General features: G+C 33.5%; 1 protein-coding gene across 1 annotated transcript in view; it reads right to left on the bottom strand.

Annotated features, from left to right (window-relative positions):
* The window catches only part of LOC150101258 (ileal sodium/bile acid cotransporter-like), a 104,178-nt gene that overhangs the window by 67,808 nt on the left and 16,700 nt on the right, over positions 1-19,670 (bottom strand). The window contains exons 3-4 of the mRNA XM_090402197.1: positions 7,442-7,646; positions 71-331 (exon numbers count right to left, since the gene is read on the bottom strand). Of these exons, the coding sequence (XP_090258323.1) occupies positions 71-331; positions 7,442-7,646 (466 nt within the window). The remainder of the gene's footprint in view (positions 1-70; positions 332-7,441; positions 7,647-19,670) is intronic.

Below are 19,670 nucleotides of genomic sequence, written 5' to 3'. Positions count from 1 at the left end.
TGCGAAGTTTAAGAAAATAAACTTTAAAAGGTTATTCTAAATATCGATCATATGAAACAATATATCCTACCTCAGTGGGCAAAGAGAGCGAGATTACAGCGAGGGCAACACCAACATTCTGCACTCCACTTTCTATGGCTATAGTCTTGCGAACGGGTAACTCCTGACGAAACAAAAGACTAATGAAGAAACCAGCAGATGAACCTATCAAAGGCATCAAAACGACGGACGCTCCAAGCTTTCCAGGAATATTACTATAGAGGGATGGGTAAATTAAGTACTCCAGAACTGTAGATACGATGATAAATAACAATCCTGATATACTACCTACCTATACTACAAGAAAAAAAAAAGTAAATGAAATAATCAAGTAACTATTAACGAAAGCTCTGATAATTACAAGTGTTAAGACTGCCTGTCTTTCAAAATAAAATAATAAAAATCTATTACCATTAATGTAGGGAGATGGAACTTATATGACACTAGCAAAATAGAGTCGCAAAACTATCCTCAATAAAAAACTAGTACAAAAATATTAGTTTTTTATAGACGTTTTTTCACTCTGGTCTCTAATTTGTCAGGTATCTAATTTGATTAGCTGTTGCATTTCGATCCTCCGGAGCATGCCTTGCCGTCGATTCACCTACATCTTGTTTGGAGTATTTTTCTTGGCATCAAGATATCAAACATTTCTTTGCTGAACTTTCCTCTCCCATTCTGTTTAAAATTACCATACCACTCTAAATTAGCTCTCTCTCTACACTCTGCGATGCTAACAACATCAAATTCTTTTCTGATACGTTCATTTTTATTCAGATTCTTACATGCATGTCATCGGTTCACTTTTCTATTTTTCCACTATCATATGTGTGGTCTCTCGTATTTGATCAACTGTTAGAATTGATTTTGAAAATTCTCCTCTGCGCTACTATCCTGATCTTTTGACAAATTTTTCTCTTTTTTTTACATAAATGTATTCGACAGGCTTAAAATCCTACAAGCCTAAATTATTCGATTATTTTTTCCGTATATAACTTACCATCTTCATGGAATATCCTACCTAAGTAGCTAGAAGGTGTAATCTGCATATCAGATTACACCTTCTAGGTAGCTGTTGATGACTTGCAGCAACTTCTGCAAGTTGATTTGTGTTTTGTATTCAGGTGATTTGTGTGGCTTTTCATATGTGGAGCATCGCATGGATATTTTCTTAGTATGCTGGTTTAGCGCCGTGAAGTAATGGTCTGCTACTTTGCGCTTGATGGTAAGTTATATACTGCTGCGTTTAGTTACAGGAAAATTAATTACAGAATAGACCGCACTTATCTACGCCAATACGGAGACAAAAATATAAAAGTTAAATAACAAAAATAATAATAGCTCTAATAATAAAATTAGAAAAAATATGTTCCAACTTTCCTCTAAAGACTACACTTTGGGAAACACTGATCAATGGGCATCACATTACTAAAGAATAAAAAAATAAAGGCGTCGTTATTAGCTTCATGCCGATGATATTATCTTCTCAGTTCTTGCTGGTGCTGACTTACAGCAACTGAGAAGTTGTCCAAGTTGCTGACTTACAGCAACTGAGAAGTTGTCCAAGTTGCTGACTTACAGCAACTGAGAAGTTGCTGTAAGTTTTCCCAAAGTGTAGTATTTAGAGGAAAGTTGGCACATATTTTTTCTAATATTATTATTAGAGTTATTATTATTTTTGTTATTTAACTTTTATATTTTTGTCTCCGTATTGACGCAGATAAGTGCGGTCTATTCTGTAATTAATTTTCCTGTAACTAAACGCAGCAGTAACTTACCATCAAGCGCAAAGTAGCAGACCATTACTTCACGGCTCTAAACCAGCACACTAAGAAAATATCCATGCGATGCTCCACATATGAAAAGCAACACAAATCAATATTAGACGAAGAAATATTCAACCACGAAATAAGAAAAATCGACTGGAAACACATGGCGTAACCAGATTCAATATCTACATTATACAAGAACATTATTTTGTATACCTTAATCAAAATAATACAACTCTCACCGGATGAAATATATAAAAAAAAGCTGCAAAGAAAGTCAGAATTCGTTCAAAAAATAAGCCTAAATCCTTGGATAATGAAAAACAATCCTAGATATACATAGAAAGGACATCCTATGGAAACAATTAAAGCAATATCCAAATAATGCAGCTTTAAAAACCGAATATAAGATGACAAGGAATTGCCCCACTATGCAAATAAGAAATGCAAAAATAAACTACTACAGAGACAAATTAACTTTTGCAGAAAATAACATGAAAAAAAATCTAGCATCTGATCAATGAGATGCTAGATTGTGCTCCCAACATCGCTTCCTCTGAAACCATAAAACACAGCTTCAGGAAAGACGCAAAATCTATCCAACAACTAGCAAATGACTTCAACCAATACATTTTAGACTCCAGCCAAGAGCTACAGAGAAATATCCCTCCAATCTCAAAACGTGATCCTCCACTTGGACCACAATAGTTTTATTGATAGTTTAGTTTCGTTTTTCATTTTATTGAAAACCTTCGTTAGCTTGCTCACTGCAGTTAGTATATCCTTTTTTAAATCATTTCTTAAATTACCGCTTACTTTGGCAACGTTACGCAGCAAATCGAGGGATTTTTCGAACTCTAATTCTTCCAGCCACGTTAATGTTACTCAAAGTTGTAGTATTGTAAGTTTCTATTGAACTGCTAAGTTTTCTAAGGCACAATGTTTAAGAAAATGTACTTACAGCTTTGCTGCTTGTTTCTAGAAGTGACACTTCAACGGCTGATATCTAGGCTTTTCTATTTACAAGTGTTTTTATAGCGGATTTCGAGTAATTTTTGGTAATTATTCTCTTAGAAGAGAGTTTAGTATTCCGAAATGAAATGAAAATAATATTTATCCAGTGTGCAGTGGAAAAGAGCTCCCTCCAGACATAGACGTTGTTGAGGAAGGTAAATGGTTTTTTATAGTATTAACCAATTCGATATAGAAAATTATTTATTTATATTTGAAAAATGCTAGAGCATTATGTTTGGAAAAATTATGTAACATATATGTACACATTATAAATTTTAATAAAATTATAAAAATTATAATTTCTATATAAATACATTTAAATCACATAAGTATATAAATACATTTGTACATAAAAAGGATTTCTGAATAATGTACGAATAATATTCGACTAATTACACTTTGAACAAATTTGAGCTGGTTCCTTATATCCAGGACACCCAGAAAAAATAGCCAGAACTCTAAAAAAAAGTACAGTCTCTACACTGCATTCAAACCTTATGTGAATCGGACCACACTCATCTGCTCTCCCAAGGATCTTCCCTTTCCTATCTCAGTTCTTCCAGGTGCTTACAAAGGTTCCTTGTTCTTGCAACTTACCATATTATGATCAAACTTGGAGATCTACTAATATCCGACTAGAAGAACATAAAAAATAGATCTGTCGCCTTAGGTATGGTCAGGACTTGCTCGCCTTGCCTTGATACTTTGCACAGAATCCAATGGGAAAAACCTACTATGCTTCAGCACAAAAAATCTTTTTCTTCTTAATCCTTTCCTCTTTTACTTTTTATGGTGTCGAGGATTTTTATTCTTATAACTGCAACCGTAAAACTTCTGACTCCCATATTGATTTCCTGTTTCGAGAAATGCTAAACGTAAAGTTTGATGTCCTTGCTATTTGTAAAACCTAAAGAAGCTCTGAACAGAAAAATGGAACAATGGCAACCAAATTACTGGGAGCTGCAGATAACGCTGCAAGAGCTGAAGGAGTTGGCTTCATCATAAACGGAAAGCTAACTAAAGATATTATTTCTTGCGCAATCCATCCTGAACGACTAGGAACACTAAAATTAAAAATAGGAAAATCAGTTACAACAAAAATAATAGTAGAATATGCACCTGCTTTAACAGCTGACAAAGAAGAAATAGAAAATTTATATGAACATCTGCGGGAAACATTACAGAAAAAAACAACATACGCTATAGTGTGTGGGGATTTCACTGCAAAGATTTGTACAGGAGCTATTGAAAAAAAAATACATTGGACCGTGGGGAAAAGGGGAACGAAATAAACGAATTCTGCCAGGTGAACTCCTGGCAGAATTTGTTGAAGCAGAAAGGCTTTACATTGTGAATAGTTTCTTTTAAAAGAGAACTGGAAAAAGATGAACTTGGCAGTCCCAGGAATGGAGAGACAAGAAATGAAATTGATTAAATCGTAATAAATTGCAAAAGAATTATAAAAAATGTTGAGGTCATTGGGAAAACCTACTGCGATATTCATTCAGACCACCGCCCAAAAATATACACTCTCAAAATACATTAAAAAAATGAAGAACACATAAACAACGCTCAAAACAGATAAATCCAGAAGAATTTAGAAAAAAATGTGGAAGAAACCGACTGGAAATTAAAAAACGACATCAAAGATTTAACAAACTTTAATCATCTTGCATTGAACTGCAAAGAAAGAGCCTCCTCTGAACTTCCTCCTAAGACCAGGGAACGCCTATCAGCAAGAATGATAGAACTATTGAAGAGTACTGAAAGATACAGGAAAAGACCATTTAGAATAAAAAATTATCTGTAGACAACTGAAGAAGAACATCAAAGACGACCATAATATATATAGAATGGCAAAATTGGCAGAAGAAGCCAGGCTCCGTAGTAGCCTAAAAAAATAGAAAAAGAAATAAGTCTAAAGCAACCACTACCATTAGCCTTCATAGGTAATCAAGGAAACAGACACACAAACAGAGTGAAATGGAAAAAATAATAAAATCGTTTTATTCGAGAGCCTTTACTCATCTAAACAGGTAGTCACAGCGCCAGTACCAGATAAAAATTTGGAAAAATTTGAGATACTAAAAATCCTACCTGAAGAAGTAAAAATGACTATCCACATGAAAATTGATCGATCTCCAGGAATTGATGGTATAAAATCCGATGAATTAAAAACGGGTGGACAAGTGCTCTTTGAAGCTCTAGCAGAAAGATTTACTCGATATATCCAATTAAGGAAAGCCAACTGAATAGAAAACATCAAATACCATAATTCTGCATAAAAAAGATAATAAGGAAGTCATAAGTAATTACAGACCCATCTGTCTATTATCACACGCATAAAATATTCACCAGAGACATCCTAAACAGAATACAAACCTCCATCAATGAAAATAGCTGCAAAGAACAGGCCGGTTTCAAAAAAGACTTTTCGACAATAGGCCACATTCAAACTATTACTCAACTAACAGAAAGATGCAGAAAATACCAGATTCCACTTTGTCTTATTTTTATAGATTTTAAAAAGGCATATGACATTGTTGAACAAAATGCACTATTCCAAGCTTTAATAGAACAAGGAGTAGAAATAGCATGTATCCAGCTCATAAAAGATATCTATAAAGAAGGCACAACAAAGATCACTTTTTTCAATCACTCGATTAAAATTAACTTAAGGAGGAGTACGTCAGGGTGATGTCTTATCATCTAATCTCTTCACATCTAATCTGGACAGCATCATTCGAAAAACTGATGTGAAAGGTGAAATAAATATTGATGGTGAAATGTTAAATATTCTATTATTCGCCGACGATGTGGTATTAATATCTCACTCCCCCGAACTATTATAATCAATGGTGAACGACATAAGCTGAAACTGCCAAAAACCTGCATTGGAAATACATCCAGACAAAACAAGAGGAATAAAGATTACATAATCACTCTAGAATCCCACACCATCGAAAAAGTTGAAGATTACATCTACCTTGGATAGTCCCTAAAAATGAATAACGACATGTCAAATGAAATATCAAGGAGAAAAAGAGCTGCTTGGATTGTCTTCAACAAAATAAAATCAACAATCCTCAACCAAAACATAGATATAGAAATAAGAGCCCACCTTTTCAATAGTCACATCCTGTTAGCATTAACTTATGGCAGTGAAACATAGAGCACAACTTCAAAAGAAGAACAAAGCTTAATAACAACTCAACGTGCAAAGTTACTCTGACTGTCCATCTGCTAGAAAAAAATGGAGAAGAAAGGCCCAAGACAGGAATAGCTGGACTCTTTACGACCTGCAGTCATGGGGAAATCCTGATTAAAATCACAGGTCCATCAAGGTAACCGTAACTCGAGGATAGCCCTATGCTTCCGGATGAATCCTATATCTGGAGATGGGTGTGCGGTGCGAAAAGTTTCCATGTGAAAAAACTCCCCTATCTCCGTATGAGAACTCACTCGTCTATTTTCATCTCAATCACTAAACGGCCAGGAAAACAATATTAAAATTACAAAAACATATACAAATCCACAGAACAATAAGTGGAAAAGATTAGATTGAAAGCCTAAAGTCTTACGAGGAGCGCCCTCCATGGGTTCGTTTCGTTAGCCTTAGCTGTGTTGAGCGGGAGACTTTAGAATTGAAGTTTCCCAAATCTTGGAAAATTTAATACAGCCATATTTATTAAGATCAGGTTGATTTTTTAAGTCTGCTGCGGATTCCAACAACAACAAAAAAAACTTTTCAAATTCGTGTTTTAAATTCGTTTTCAAATTCGTGTCTTCTTAGCTCAGTAGGTATAGACGAAGCCGTTTTGTCTGCGTTCGATTCACGTTAGTGATGGTTTCTCACTTCACTGACGAGAATCGAATCCATGTCTTTCCGACCAAAAGGCTTCGTCTATACCTACTGAGCTAAGGTGTTCACTACAAAAAAACACCAATTTGAAAGGTTTTTTTTGTTGTTGTTGGAATCCGCTGCAGACTTAAAAAATCAACCTGATCTTAATAAATATGGTTGTATTAAACTTTTCAAGATTTGAGAAAATTCAATTCTTAAGCCTCCCTCTCAACATAGCTAAGGCTAACCAAAAGAACCCATAGAAGGCGCTCCTCGTAGGACTTTAGACTTTCAACCTAATCTTTTCCACTTATTGTTCTGCGCAAAGTTGCGTATGTTTTTGTAATTTTAATATTGTTTTCCTAACCGTTTCTCAGTGATTGAGATGAAATACATGAGTGATCAAACGTGTTGTTTAAGTATTTATATGTGCTGTATTTATTGCATTAAAACCTTAAGATGAAACGAATGATATTCATTGAAACCATACAACAAAGTATACGAAATAAATATATTTGGATGGTATGTAAATAAAAGTTGTTTAATCCTAACAAACCAGTATCGATATGGGTTCGTTAATTAATATATTCTTAACTTTAAGCTCAGGATAGGGGACGAATGGTCCTATTATATTATATTATATTATGTTATATTATATTATATTATATTATATTATATTATATTATATTATATTATATTATATTATATTATATTATATTATATTATATTATATTATATTATATTATATTATAATGACCAATATCTTAATTCCTACCTTCGTAAGAACGTTTGCAATTTTTGGGAGTTTCCACTTGATTATCATACCAACCACTGCTGGAGAAACAACGTAAATCAGAGACATTGCTAAGTTTTCATATGGTATGCTAATGTTAATGTACTCAATAGTCCTTCCATAGATCCAAAGATTGAGAGGCATAAACCCTAATGCCAGAAGTGTCGATAATGTAGTCATTGAAACACTAGGAATAAAAAACAAACCAATTAATTTCTTTTTGTGCTTCAATAATTGTGCTTAAAAATATTCTTCAACAAAGTTTTTTCATTGAAAAAACTTTGTTGAAGAATATTTTTTAGCTCATATCGCAGCATAATAGACATTGTGAGCTCGTGAGACAGATGTTTAAAGGCATGCTATATAGAGTCTATATAGAAATAAACAAAGAGATTATTCTGCAGAGGACAGGAAATTATTTATAGCTTCAGTAACTTAAAAGCTGGTAACAGATATATTTCACTGCATTAGGGTTGAGAAACCCAGAGAAAAGTCTGTCTGTCAGTAACCTGGAAGTTCTGAATCGCACATGATTTTTGAAGTTTCGTCAAACATGTAAATTTGTCCCCCCCCCCCTTTCCGACCAGCCGACAGACTCATCGGAATGCGAGTAGGAGGTCTGTCGCTTCCTTCTGCTTTGTTATTAAGATTCAACACTCCACTTCGATGTTCATGTTTTAAGGCATGTCCATTCGGGTTTGCGCTTAGCTTTATTTGCCTGATACAAACAATAATTCGGAGCTTTTAAAATTATTTATTTTAATTTAATTTATGTAAATTGGCGCCTTGTAAAGTATATATTTGTATATCAACATCTTTTTAATTAAAATTTTGTAAACTGGCACCGTATTTTAATTTGTGTGTGTGTGTGTGTGTGTGTGTGTGTTTTCTTCCCAATAGTAACTCTACCAGGAGCTAATATATTTCCTACATGTCCCATTGCACACCATACATATGTTACATGTATCTTCCAAGTACTGATTAATATTTATATTTATATTTCTTATCAATATTCATATTTATACATGACCAAACTGTGTTTTTTTAAATACATGAATACGTAAAGAATTTTTTCCCTTTTGTTTGGGGAGTGGAGGGGAGGACACACGCCAGCAGAGTCAAGTTAGAATTTTTAGGAATTTTCGACAACGAGCCTAAAAGTTTCGCCGTCACTGGTCTAGAGCAGCGTTCTTTTATTGTATAATGGACTGTCTATAATATGCAATGAAAGAATAACCGACATTGCATCAGTGTGTATATATCGAAATTATCACTTTCAGAGCTTCCTTCTACTTAAGACATGTTTTCTTTGCTGGGTGAGGCCACCTACTGTAGTGAAGCGAACGTTCGTAGCAATTTGGATCAATGTTGGAATTTACGTTATACGAGTATCTTACGATATGCGTACAAGAATTCTCTCTTATATATGAAGTCGCTTCTTTCCAGAAGCGACTTCATATATAAGAGAGAATTCTTGCAGATCTTTATTAGACCAGCTATAACGCAGGCTGCCTCGAAAGATATTGTCCTATATCCTTGAATTATTCGTATGGGTATAAAGTGTTGAACTCTGTTTAAGCTTTTGTCGATTTTTCTTTGATTCTAGAGCATGTTTCCGGGCAGGTCCAGCATAACATATTAATCGCAGTATAATTCTGTTCCATATTGTTTTCAGTGCTTGCTTACTATTAAAAAAATAATAATAAATAAAATTATTATTATTTAAATAAATAAATAAATAAAATAACTGGCAAACTCTACAGGATTAAAAGACATAGTTCCCACACGCCTAAAAACACTAATGTACAAAGCACTATGCCAAAATATAATAAGATATGCTATAACAACGTATGCTTTCTGTGCACCCTACAAACTAAATAGATTAATGTCGTTACAGTACAAAATGATAAAACTGATCTTTTTGGAACAAAGAGACAATATCGACTTTATATACACTACAATATCAAAACACAAATTACTGACAGCAAAACTCTTATATCACTATTTTAGCTTTGCTAAAACATTACTTCGATGCCAACTACAGGACATTCAGAAATACGTACCGTATAAAAGGTCCACAGACAACTAATCATATCATATATAAATACAATAATAACTACGGAAAGGCCACACGGAGCTTCTCCATCCCAGACATGCAAAACAAATTACCTTTTAAATACAGAAACTTACAAACTACAATAGCCTGAAAAGAGCCCTAAGGACATACTATGAACAAGAAACACGCACCCAAAATACCATACACTTAATGAAACAGAATATATTCGTTAAGGCTTCCAGTTTAGCGAATCATCAAGACATTCCAAGTTATCGTGTGGGGGGAAGGGGGGTGCGTGCGTGTGTTTTCCTCCCAATCAGTTGAGTAGATGATTTGTGTGTGATTATTTGAGAATACACTACGCATCGCGTACTACCTATGACTGAGTTTCTGTAATGATCGCTAATTCATAAGTAGTTTTCTATTCCTATTAGTATTTTGTCGGGTTTTCTATTTCTATTAGTATAGAGATAGAAAACCCGACACAACGTAAATAAAAAAAAATGAATTTCATTAATTAGGAAAAGATTTTTGGAAAATTTTCTAGTGTTTTATCCTTTTTCTTTGAGGGGCCAGGACCCATTTTTTCCCCCTCTGGGTGCGCCACTGCTCTCAATAGTAACACTACTGGGAGGTAATTTATTCCTACATGCTCCATAGCATACAATGCTTATATTACGTGTAGCTTACAAGTATTGATTAACATGTGTGTGTGTAATCAATGTATATATCATACGTAATGAAATGCATGTACGCAGGGCCAGCGGAAGTGGACATTCTGAGCATGCGGTGCATGCGAGCGCCGCTACGATGGGGGCGCCGGCGCCAGGGAACGTTTCATAAGTTAATTTTTAAGAAACAAAATTTTTATCATAAAAACAAAATAATTCTTAGAATGATCGATATTAAAATAAATGAGGCCGTATACACAGAATAAAAAAAAAAAAAAAAAAGTATATTGCCGCCTCTTTGATCAGCCGGCTGTTTACAATGCAGCTAGAGCAGGCTAAATGATTGCCTGCAGAATATTGTGTCTACAGCAGTCTATCTAAAGTGAAACGGTGAACAGTTTTTATGCGCAGAAACGAATTTTCGTACAAAACATTTGTCGCAAGTTAACCAGTCATATGGTACGCATCTCAGTAGGCTACTGACAGTAGCGCAGTGCGGACTATTATTTCGTCTCTGTGTCGTGTTGTATAATAATTTCTTGTGGGTATAAAATAGAAATGGAATCAAAAATTTAAAACAAAGTTATCCGGTGCACAAAATCATAAGCGTCACGCTGCGAAAGAAGCAGATATTAAGAAACAAATAAATTTGTTTCTTATAATAAATAAATTTTCTTAATAAATTTGTTAAAATATTAAAATATTCTGATGCAGATTGTAACCAACTCGATACATCAGAAATCAGAGTTGACGAACCGTGCACATCATCCAGTTTGCATGAAGGTACTATTGCAATTATTGAACAAGATAATTGAACATGATTTAAGTGAAAAATAGTTAGGATTTAGATAATTATAACAAGATTTAGTTGTAGTTGACCACGAAACTAACACATTGTTAGTCTCTGTGAGTTTAGAAGATCCACGTGAACGGGTAAATATTGATGAAAAATTACGAGTTGTTTTAATTGAAATGGGGCCTGTTCAAAATAAAAATATAATATATCCCAGAGATACATATGGTCATAAATTGGCGACACGTATTATAATAGAAAAATGGAAAACGGGAGTTCGTGCTAAGAACATGACTCATTTATTCCGAAACTTTAAATTCTGATTTTTGCTTTTATTGCAAACTTGTCGCACCTACTGAATCAACTGAATCACCCACTAAGTCATGTTGAAGGTTATAACGATTGGAGAAATGTAAGTACAACTTTACATAGACATGAGACTAGTTTAACTCACATGAAAAATTTCTTAAAATGGAAGGAACTTGATAAAAATTTAAAAAAACAAAATTACTATTGATTTCCAGACTCAAAGCATGTATGAAATGGAAAAGAAACATTGGACGAGTGTTTTACAACGCTTGATTGAAATTATAAAAGTCCTTGGTAGTCGAAATTTAGCTTGTCGCGGATCATCTGATAAATTATATGAAAGGAGCAACGGCATTTTTTTAAAATTAGTCGAACTGTTTGCTATGTTTGATCCCGTTGTGGAAAATCATGTTGAAAAGGCCCTACAACGAAACAATAGAGTACACTGTTTGAGTAAAAACAGTCAAAATGAAATATTGGAAACTTTAAGTAACGCAATCAGGGATACACTTTTATTATCAATTCTAAAATCTAAATATTATTCCATAATTTTAGACTGCACACCTGATGCAAGTAAAACAGAACAAATGACCATTATTATTCGCTTTATTATTCGCTTTACCTGTGACAATGGAATTGTCAAGATCAGGGAAACGTTTTAGGTTTTCCAGATATATCAGATTCGAACGTGTTTTATGTGCAACAATAATGGAACAACTGGAAAAATGGAACATTCCCATTACAGACATGCGAGCTCAAGGGTATGAAATCAAAAACCTTAAAATTTTAATAAAAAAATTTCAAGTATATTTATGTAATTTAATTTATTTTCTGTTATTCTGTAAAGATTTTATTTTTTCAATACTTATATTAAATGTTCTAATTATTTCTGAATTCTTTTATTATTTTATTTTTTCAATACTTATATTAAATGTTCTAATTATTTCTGAATTCTTTTATTATTTTCTCATCTATCTTGAGTTTCTTTTAATTTCCTAAAAGATAGTTCCACTTATAAAAATTATTAAAAAAATTTTACAACTTATAAGAATTTAGTAAAATGCAAGAATTTTTTAAACTTTAGTCCAAATAAATTTTAACTTTAATTAAAATTCATTTTAATTTTGTTAGCGATTCGGGTCGGTGAGAAGGCTATAATCCCTGTATCATTATATTTAACGATTAAAGTGAAGTGGCTTTATCAAAATTTGCTTTAACTTTTGAGAATTTTTTGAATATACTGGTTTTTAAATTATCCTGCCTAGTCAACACTCCGGTTCGTTACATTTAGCGAACCAACCAACGTGTGGCTGTTCTGTCAAAATTTATTTAAGAAATTTCAAATAATTTAAATTTTTATTATCGTAAAAGAACCACACACTCCTGGATCTTTATAGGGGCGCTTAGATAGAAATTGCATGCGGGCGTCAAAGACCCTAGCGCCGGCTCTGCATGTACGTATCATATGTATCACATGTAATTTAAATATGTATTCAGAATTTTAATGAAAAAAAAAATATATTATTGTTTGTATGTAGGTAATTTATCTGAAAAATAATAAAAATGTTAAATTATTATTATTATTATTATTATTATTTATAATATATCGTTAAGGCTTCCAGTTCAGCGACGCATCAAGACATTCCAAGTTATCGTGTGTGGGAGGAGGGGGGTGCGTGCGTGTGTTTTCCTCACTACTTTGTCTCAACTTCGTTTTATTACGTTTCCTACCCCCCCCCTCCTCCCACCACCACAAAAGTCGAAAAAAAACTCGATCATACTAAAGAATATCCAGTCAGACAACATAAACATCAAGGTCTTTGACTCTTTGAAGAAATGGTCAGACAACATTTCCACCAACACCAACTTCACTATCATACACACAAACATAAGAAGTATAAAAAAACACTGGCTTACATTGATAACATAGCTCAATTATACCATGATAAACATAGATGCGCTAATACTGATCGAAGTTACAATAAACGACACAGAAATTTACGCATACAACATAAATAATTATCAAAGCCACAACTTATGTAGACCAAACAAAAGAGGAGGTGGCATTGTGGCATTTATCAAAGAAAAATACAATGTGACAGAAAAACAAACTCACTTCGAACATGCGTAAACACTAATTTTGGAACTCACAAATAGCCACAATAGTATCAAATACAGAATAAACACAATATACAGACCCCCCAGATAATAATCCACTCAGTTTTCTTCACGAGTTAGAAACATGGCTAAGCAGCATCGAACCGCGTACAACATACAGGCTCATCCTAATAGGAGATATTAACATAAATACTCTTGACCACGCTTCTTCAACCACTAACACATGTCTTGATATACTAAGTCAGTACAACATAAACCCTACCATTAACTCCCCAACAAGAGAAGAAATACTCAATAACTCACTAACACAATCATGCATTGATCGTATCAACATACGGGCTCCCATCCATACATATACATCATCAGTAATTAATGCAAAAATTGCCGATCACTACTTTGTCTCAACTTCGTTTTATTACGTTTCCTACCCCCTCCCACCATCACAAAAGTCGACAAAACTCAATCATACTAAAGAGCATTGTCGATAATCAAGTAAAAAATACAGACTGGAATTCCCTACTTAAAATAAACGATCCTGTAACATTATACGAGAATTTTCAACTAAAGTTCACAAACGAATTCACAAACCTACACAAACGAGGCGACAAACAGACAACAATCCATGGATAAATGACGACATACTAAATACTATTACTGTAAAAGTAAATCTATGGAAAAAACTTAAAAAGTTACCCAGTAACACACATTTACAAACCTTATACAAAAACACAAGAAATAAACTAACAACAAAAATTCGTAGGGCATAAAGACGCTACTACTTCCAAAAATTCATGGAATATAACGACAACATTAAGCAAACATGGGCTATACTCAACGAATTAGTAACCTGAAAAAATAAAACTTCAGCACAAGATTTTATTGCAAAAAGTTTCGGTCAGGACACAAAACAAGAGGAACTAGCAGACTCATTCAACCATGCTTTCACAAACAACATCGCACAATTCAAAAAAGACAAACTACCAACGATCAACAAAAAACTACCGACACAAAGTCAACAACAAACGATGCATTTTCCACCCATAACAAAACAGGAACTGAAAGAAGCAATCCTACAACTAAAACCAAAGACCACTCCAGGAATAGACAAAATAAGACTCACAGACACACTTTGAACAAATAAATCCAATACTTTTGAAACTCGTGAACATAATATTCGACACAGGCATTATTCCCCAACAACTAAAAACTGCAGTAATTACGCTAATATACAAACACGGCAAAAGAAACGACACTCAGAACTACATACCAATAGCTACACTACCAGTCATCTCAAAAATTCTAGAAAAAATAACACACACAGACTACAGAACTATTTACAGAAGTACAACATCATCTCACAAAACCAATACGGCTTTCAGAAAACAAAAAGCACCATTACTTTATTAGAAGACATCGCCGACACAACAAAGCTCTCGACAAAAACAAGTAAGCCGTCCTTATACTGCTTGACCTAAATAAAGCATTTGACACACTTGAACATGACATACTACTCACCAAACTATACTCAATAGGTATAAGAGGAACCCTGCAACATTGTTCAAGAACTACCTCTCAAACAGAACACAAGTAACAAAAATAGGTACATGTCACATTCGGAATATACAAGTAAAACACGGTGTACCTCAAGGTGCCATATTATCACCCACTCTATTCAACATATACAGAGCCGGCGCTAGGGTCTTTGTAGCCCGCATGAAATGTCTATCTAAGCGCCCCTGAAACGATCCAGGCGTGTGTGGTTCTTTTTATTACGATAATAAAAATTTAAATTATTTGAAATTTCATAAATAAATTTTGACAGAACAGCCACACGCTGGTTCGCTAAATGTAACGAACCGGGGGTGTTGACGAGGCAGGATAATCATTAAAAACCCGAATATTCAAAAAATTCTCGAAAGTTATTCTCAAAAGTTAAAGCAAATTTTGATAAAGCTACTTCACTTTAATTGTTGAATATAATGATACAGGGATTATAGCCTTCTCACCGACCCGAATCGCTAACAAAATTAAAATGAATTTTAATTAAAGTTAAAATTTATTTGAACTAAAATTTAAAAGCATTTTACTAAATTCTTAGTAAGTTGTAAAATTTTTTTAATAATTTAAGAAATTTTTAATAATTTAATAATTTTAATAATTTAATAATTTTTTTAATAATAATAAGTGGAACTATCTTTTAGGAAAATAAAAGAAACTCAAGATAGATAAGAAAATAAGAAAATAATTCAGAAATAATTAGAACATTTAATATAAGTATTGAAAATATAACATCTTTACAGAATAACAGAAATTAAATTATATTACATAAATATACTTGAAATTTTTTTATTAAAATTTTAAGGTTCTTGATTTCATATTCACAGAATTAGAAATAATGGTCTTAACGTCTAATTCCGTACATACATCATTTTCAATAGCTATTAACGCCAAACTAACAAGCCTTTTTTGTGACATACTTGTTTTTAAGTAGGTTTTAATCAGTTTCAACTTGGAAAAGGAACGTTCACCGCTCGCTACACTAAAAGGTAAGGTTAATAGTATTCTTAAAGCAATTGAAAAGTTAGGGAAAGATAAATTATTGGACACAATAAAATTAAGAATATCGAAAGGGTTTTAAATATTTAAATTATCTTTTCGAAAAATATCCCGGAAAGCACATAACTCGTTATATAGTTCTATTGCATTTACATCTTTATTGTCGCCGTCCATCAAAAGAATCTCTAAATCGTCACATTTTTTTCGTAAATCTTCGTTATTAATTTCTATTAATCTATACAAGAAATTGAAATTATCATATCTTTTAGTTGTTCAAAACGTTCTATTAACGAACACATTGCAACGTCTAGAAGTGTATAAATCACATTCACTCTAAATTTATCTTCTGGCGATTGTGACATTTCGTAATGATGCTCGTAGTCAAATTGTCGTGTCTTCTTTCCTCGTCGAACTTCCGTACCAGTTTTAAATTCTTGTTCTACATCCACCTCTTCACTCAGTTCTTTTGCCGTTTTTAGAACTTCTTTAAAATGTGTATCTGATCGATACTCTTGTAAGAATATTTTTAAGTTTTCGATAGATTCTAAAGCAAGTGTAATGTTCATATTTTTGTCTTGAAGCATTTTACTCACAGGCTTTATTCTGTTAAGTAAATCATGCCAAATTATAAGAGAACAAATAAATTTGTATCGATTTATTAAAATTTTCATTATTTATGTATATTATTTCTGGGAAAACTCCCATTCGTTAAATAATTTTCGTTATTTAAAATTTTAAAACGTGCATCATAAATTTCTCCTAAATGATATCGTAGAGGGCGGACTGCATTAATTTTACTTTCCCATCGCGTTCCTGATGGCTGTTTAAATGTAAGTTTTTTTTTTTACGAACTTTAAAAGGATTGCCTAACGTTTGTAAGAGAATGAAAAGAAATTTTATATTTCTTGAATAATTGCAAAGAAATTAATATCTGCATTCACTTTGGCTGCATCGTTAATGATTAAATTTAGAGTATGAGCAGCACATGGCACCTAAAAAGCTCGAGGATTTTTGTTCAAAAGCAAATTTTGGAGCCCATATTTTTTCCCTTTCATATTTTCCCCATTGTCATACCCTTGACTTCGCATGTCTTCAATGGGAATATTCCATTTTTCCAGTTGTTCCATTATTGATGCACATAAACCACGTCCTGTGGAATCTGATATATCTGCAAAACCTAAAAGTTTTCCCTGATCTTGACAATTCCATTGTCACAGGAAACAAAGCAAATAATAATGGTCATTTGTTCTGTTTTACTTGCGTCAGGTGTGCAGTTCTAAAATTATGGAATCATATTTAGATTTTTGAATTGATAATAAAAGTGTATCCCTGATTGCATTACTTAAAGTTTCCAATATTTCATTTTGACTGTCTTTACTCAAATAGTGTACTCTATTGTTTCCTTGTACGGCCCTTTCAACACGATTTTCCATAACGGGATCAAACTTCGCAAACAGTTCGACTAATTTTAAAAAATGCCGTTATTCCTTTCATATAATTTATCAGATGATCCGCGAAAAGCTAAATTTTGACTACCAAGGAATTTTATAATTTCAATCAAGCGTTCTAAAACACTCGTCCAATGTTTCTTTTCCATTTCGTACATGCTTTGAGTCTGGCGAACAATAGTGGTTTTGTTTTTTTAATTTTTATCAAGTTCCTTCCATTTTAAGAAATTTTTCATGTGAGCTAAACTAGTCTCATGTCTATGCAAAGTTGTAGTTACATTTCCCCAATCGTTATAACCTTCTACAAGACTACTTGATTAAGTAGGTGCGAAAAGTTTGACAAAAGCAATAAACAGAATTTAAAGTTCAGAATAAATGAGCCATGTTCTTGGCACGAGCTCTCCATTTTCCATTTTTCTATTATAATACGTGTCCCAAAATTTACGACCATATGTATCTCTGGGATATGTTATATTTTTCTTTTGAACAGGCCCATTTCAATTAAAACAACTCGTAATTTTTCATTAATATTTCCCCGTTCACCTGGATCTTCTAAATTTACAGAGACTAACAATGTGTTAGTTTCGTGGTCAACTACAACTAAATCTTCTCCTAACTGTTTTTCACTTGAATCCTGCATCTTGTTATCTTGTTCAACAGTTGTAATAGTACTTTTATTCAAACTCGATGATGTGCACGGTTCGTCAACTCTGATTTCTGATGTATCGAGTTGGTTACAATCTGCATCAGAATATTTTAATATTTTAACAAATTTATTAAGAACCCCAGTTTGTTTCTTAATATTTCCTTCTTTCGCAGCATGACGCTTACGATTTTGTGCACCAGTTAACTTTTTTTTATTTTTGAATCCATTTCTATTTTATACCCACAAGAAATTATTACACAACACGATACAGAGACGAAATAATAGTCTGCACTGCGCTACTCTCAGTAGCCTATTCAGATGCGTACTGTTATAAATCTACTGTTGCTATCCTGTTATTACTGCGACATTGTAAAACTTTATTATTATTTTAACTTTGTATACTTGTAATTTCTATTAATTACTTGTGATGTCTTTTTTCTTTACTTTATACCTTATTCTCTGTTATTCTAATGTAGCTGTGCGCGCTTTCTCTCTGTCTCTCTCTCTCTCTCAGAATCTCTCTTGTTTATATTATTACATGCTATGTTTTCAAGAAAGTCAAATAACATTTATTTACATTATTATGAAATGTACACGAATTTAAACATTAGGGAGACTGCTTTCTATATCCTTCTATAAAAACTTTAGCAAAATTTAGAACCTTTTTTCTTCAACTTTAAAATACTTTAACACAAAACATTATCTACTCTCAGTTTACAAATTTTACTTATTAAACTCCAAGCTTACTCTCAAAGAGGTTACCTAAATCTCTCTGTTAAGTTATCTTTACAAATTTGATATCAACTTCTAACCAGCCAATTGATTCTCTTAAGGACACTTCTTAACCTTATTAAACATTAAACATATATCTTAAAAGTCTTTCTAATACAACTATAAGAGGAATTATATAAGGTTTGAAATTACAAAGGCTCTGTGTCTCACAATTAGTCAAAAGTCTTTCACTAAAAGTTCTATGGCAATTCTTTCATCTCAGATCTTCATCTGGAATTTTGGCTTCAGCTACATCAATTGGGAAAGTAGCGGGACTCGTACAGTTCCGGAAAATTGTTATTCTCCCACGGCGAAAAGAAAAACTTACGAGCGAAGGGGCTCGCCGAAAATGCCTGGACGACTGCCGTCTCAAGTAGCTTGAATTGCCGCCTCCAAGAAAAATGAAACTGTTGTCACCTGTCAATCAGGATCCCTCTGGACTGGAAACGTTTCTCTTCTACGGCATTTGGGACTTCTCCTTTCGGCAATTTGAAAGCCCTGTCTGTGGCCTAGAAGTCGTTTCTCTCTAGCGACGTCTCGAACAGCTCCTTTCTGGAAGCGGAAAACTCCTCTCTCAACCAACGTCTGGATCTGGGATGCTCTCTGACGATGTCTGGAATCGAACAGCTCTGTCTCTCTTCGGCAACGTCTGGGACCGGGCAGCTTTGCAATGTCTGGAACCGAGCTGCCTCCTCTTTGACAGCGTCTGGAACTGGGCAGCCTCTCCTGTCTCTCTCCTGTCTGTGGATGCCTCTGAATCTGGGCCCCCCCTCTACTTCTGCAGCAATCTCTGGATCCGTGCAGCCCCTTCTGTTTGCTTCAGTCGCTTTTTATTATACCTCT

The sequence above is a fragment of the Typopeltis vanoorti genome, chromosome 12, assembly GCF_054136105.1.
Source record: "Typopeltis vanoorti isolate ZY-2024b chromosome 12, IOZ_Tvanoo_1.0, whole genome shotgun sequence".
Classification (NCBI taxonomy): Eukaryota; Metazoa; Arthropoda; class Arachnida; order Uropygi; family Thelyphonidae; genus Typopeltis; species Typopeltis vanoorti.
This window is presented reverse-complemented; position numbering and strand designations above follow the sequence as displayed.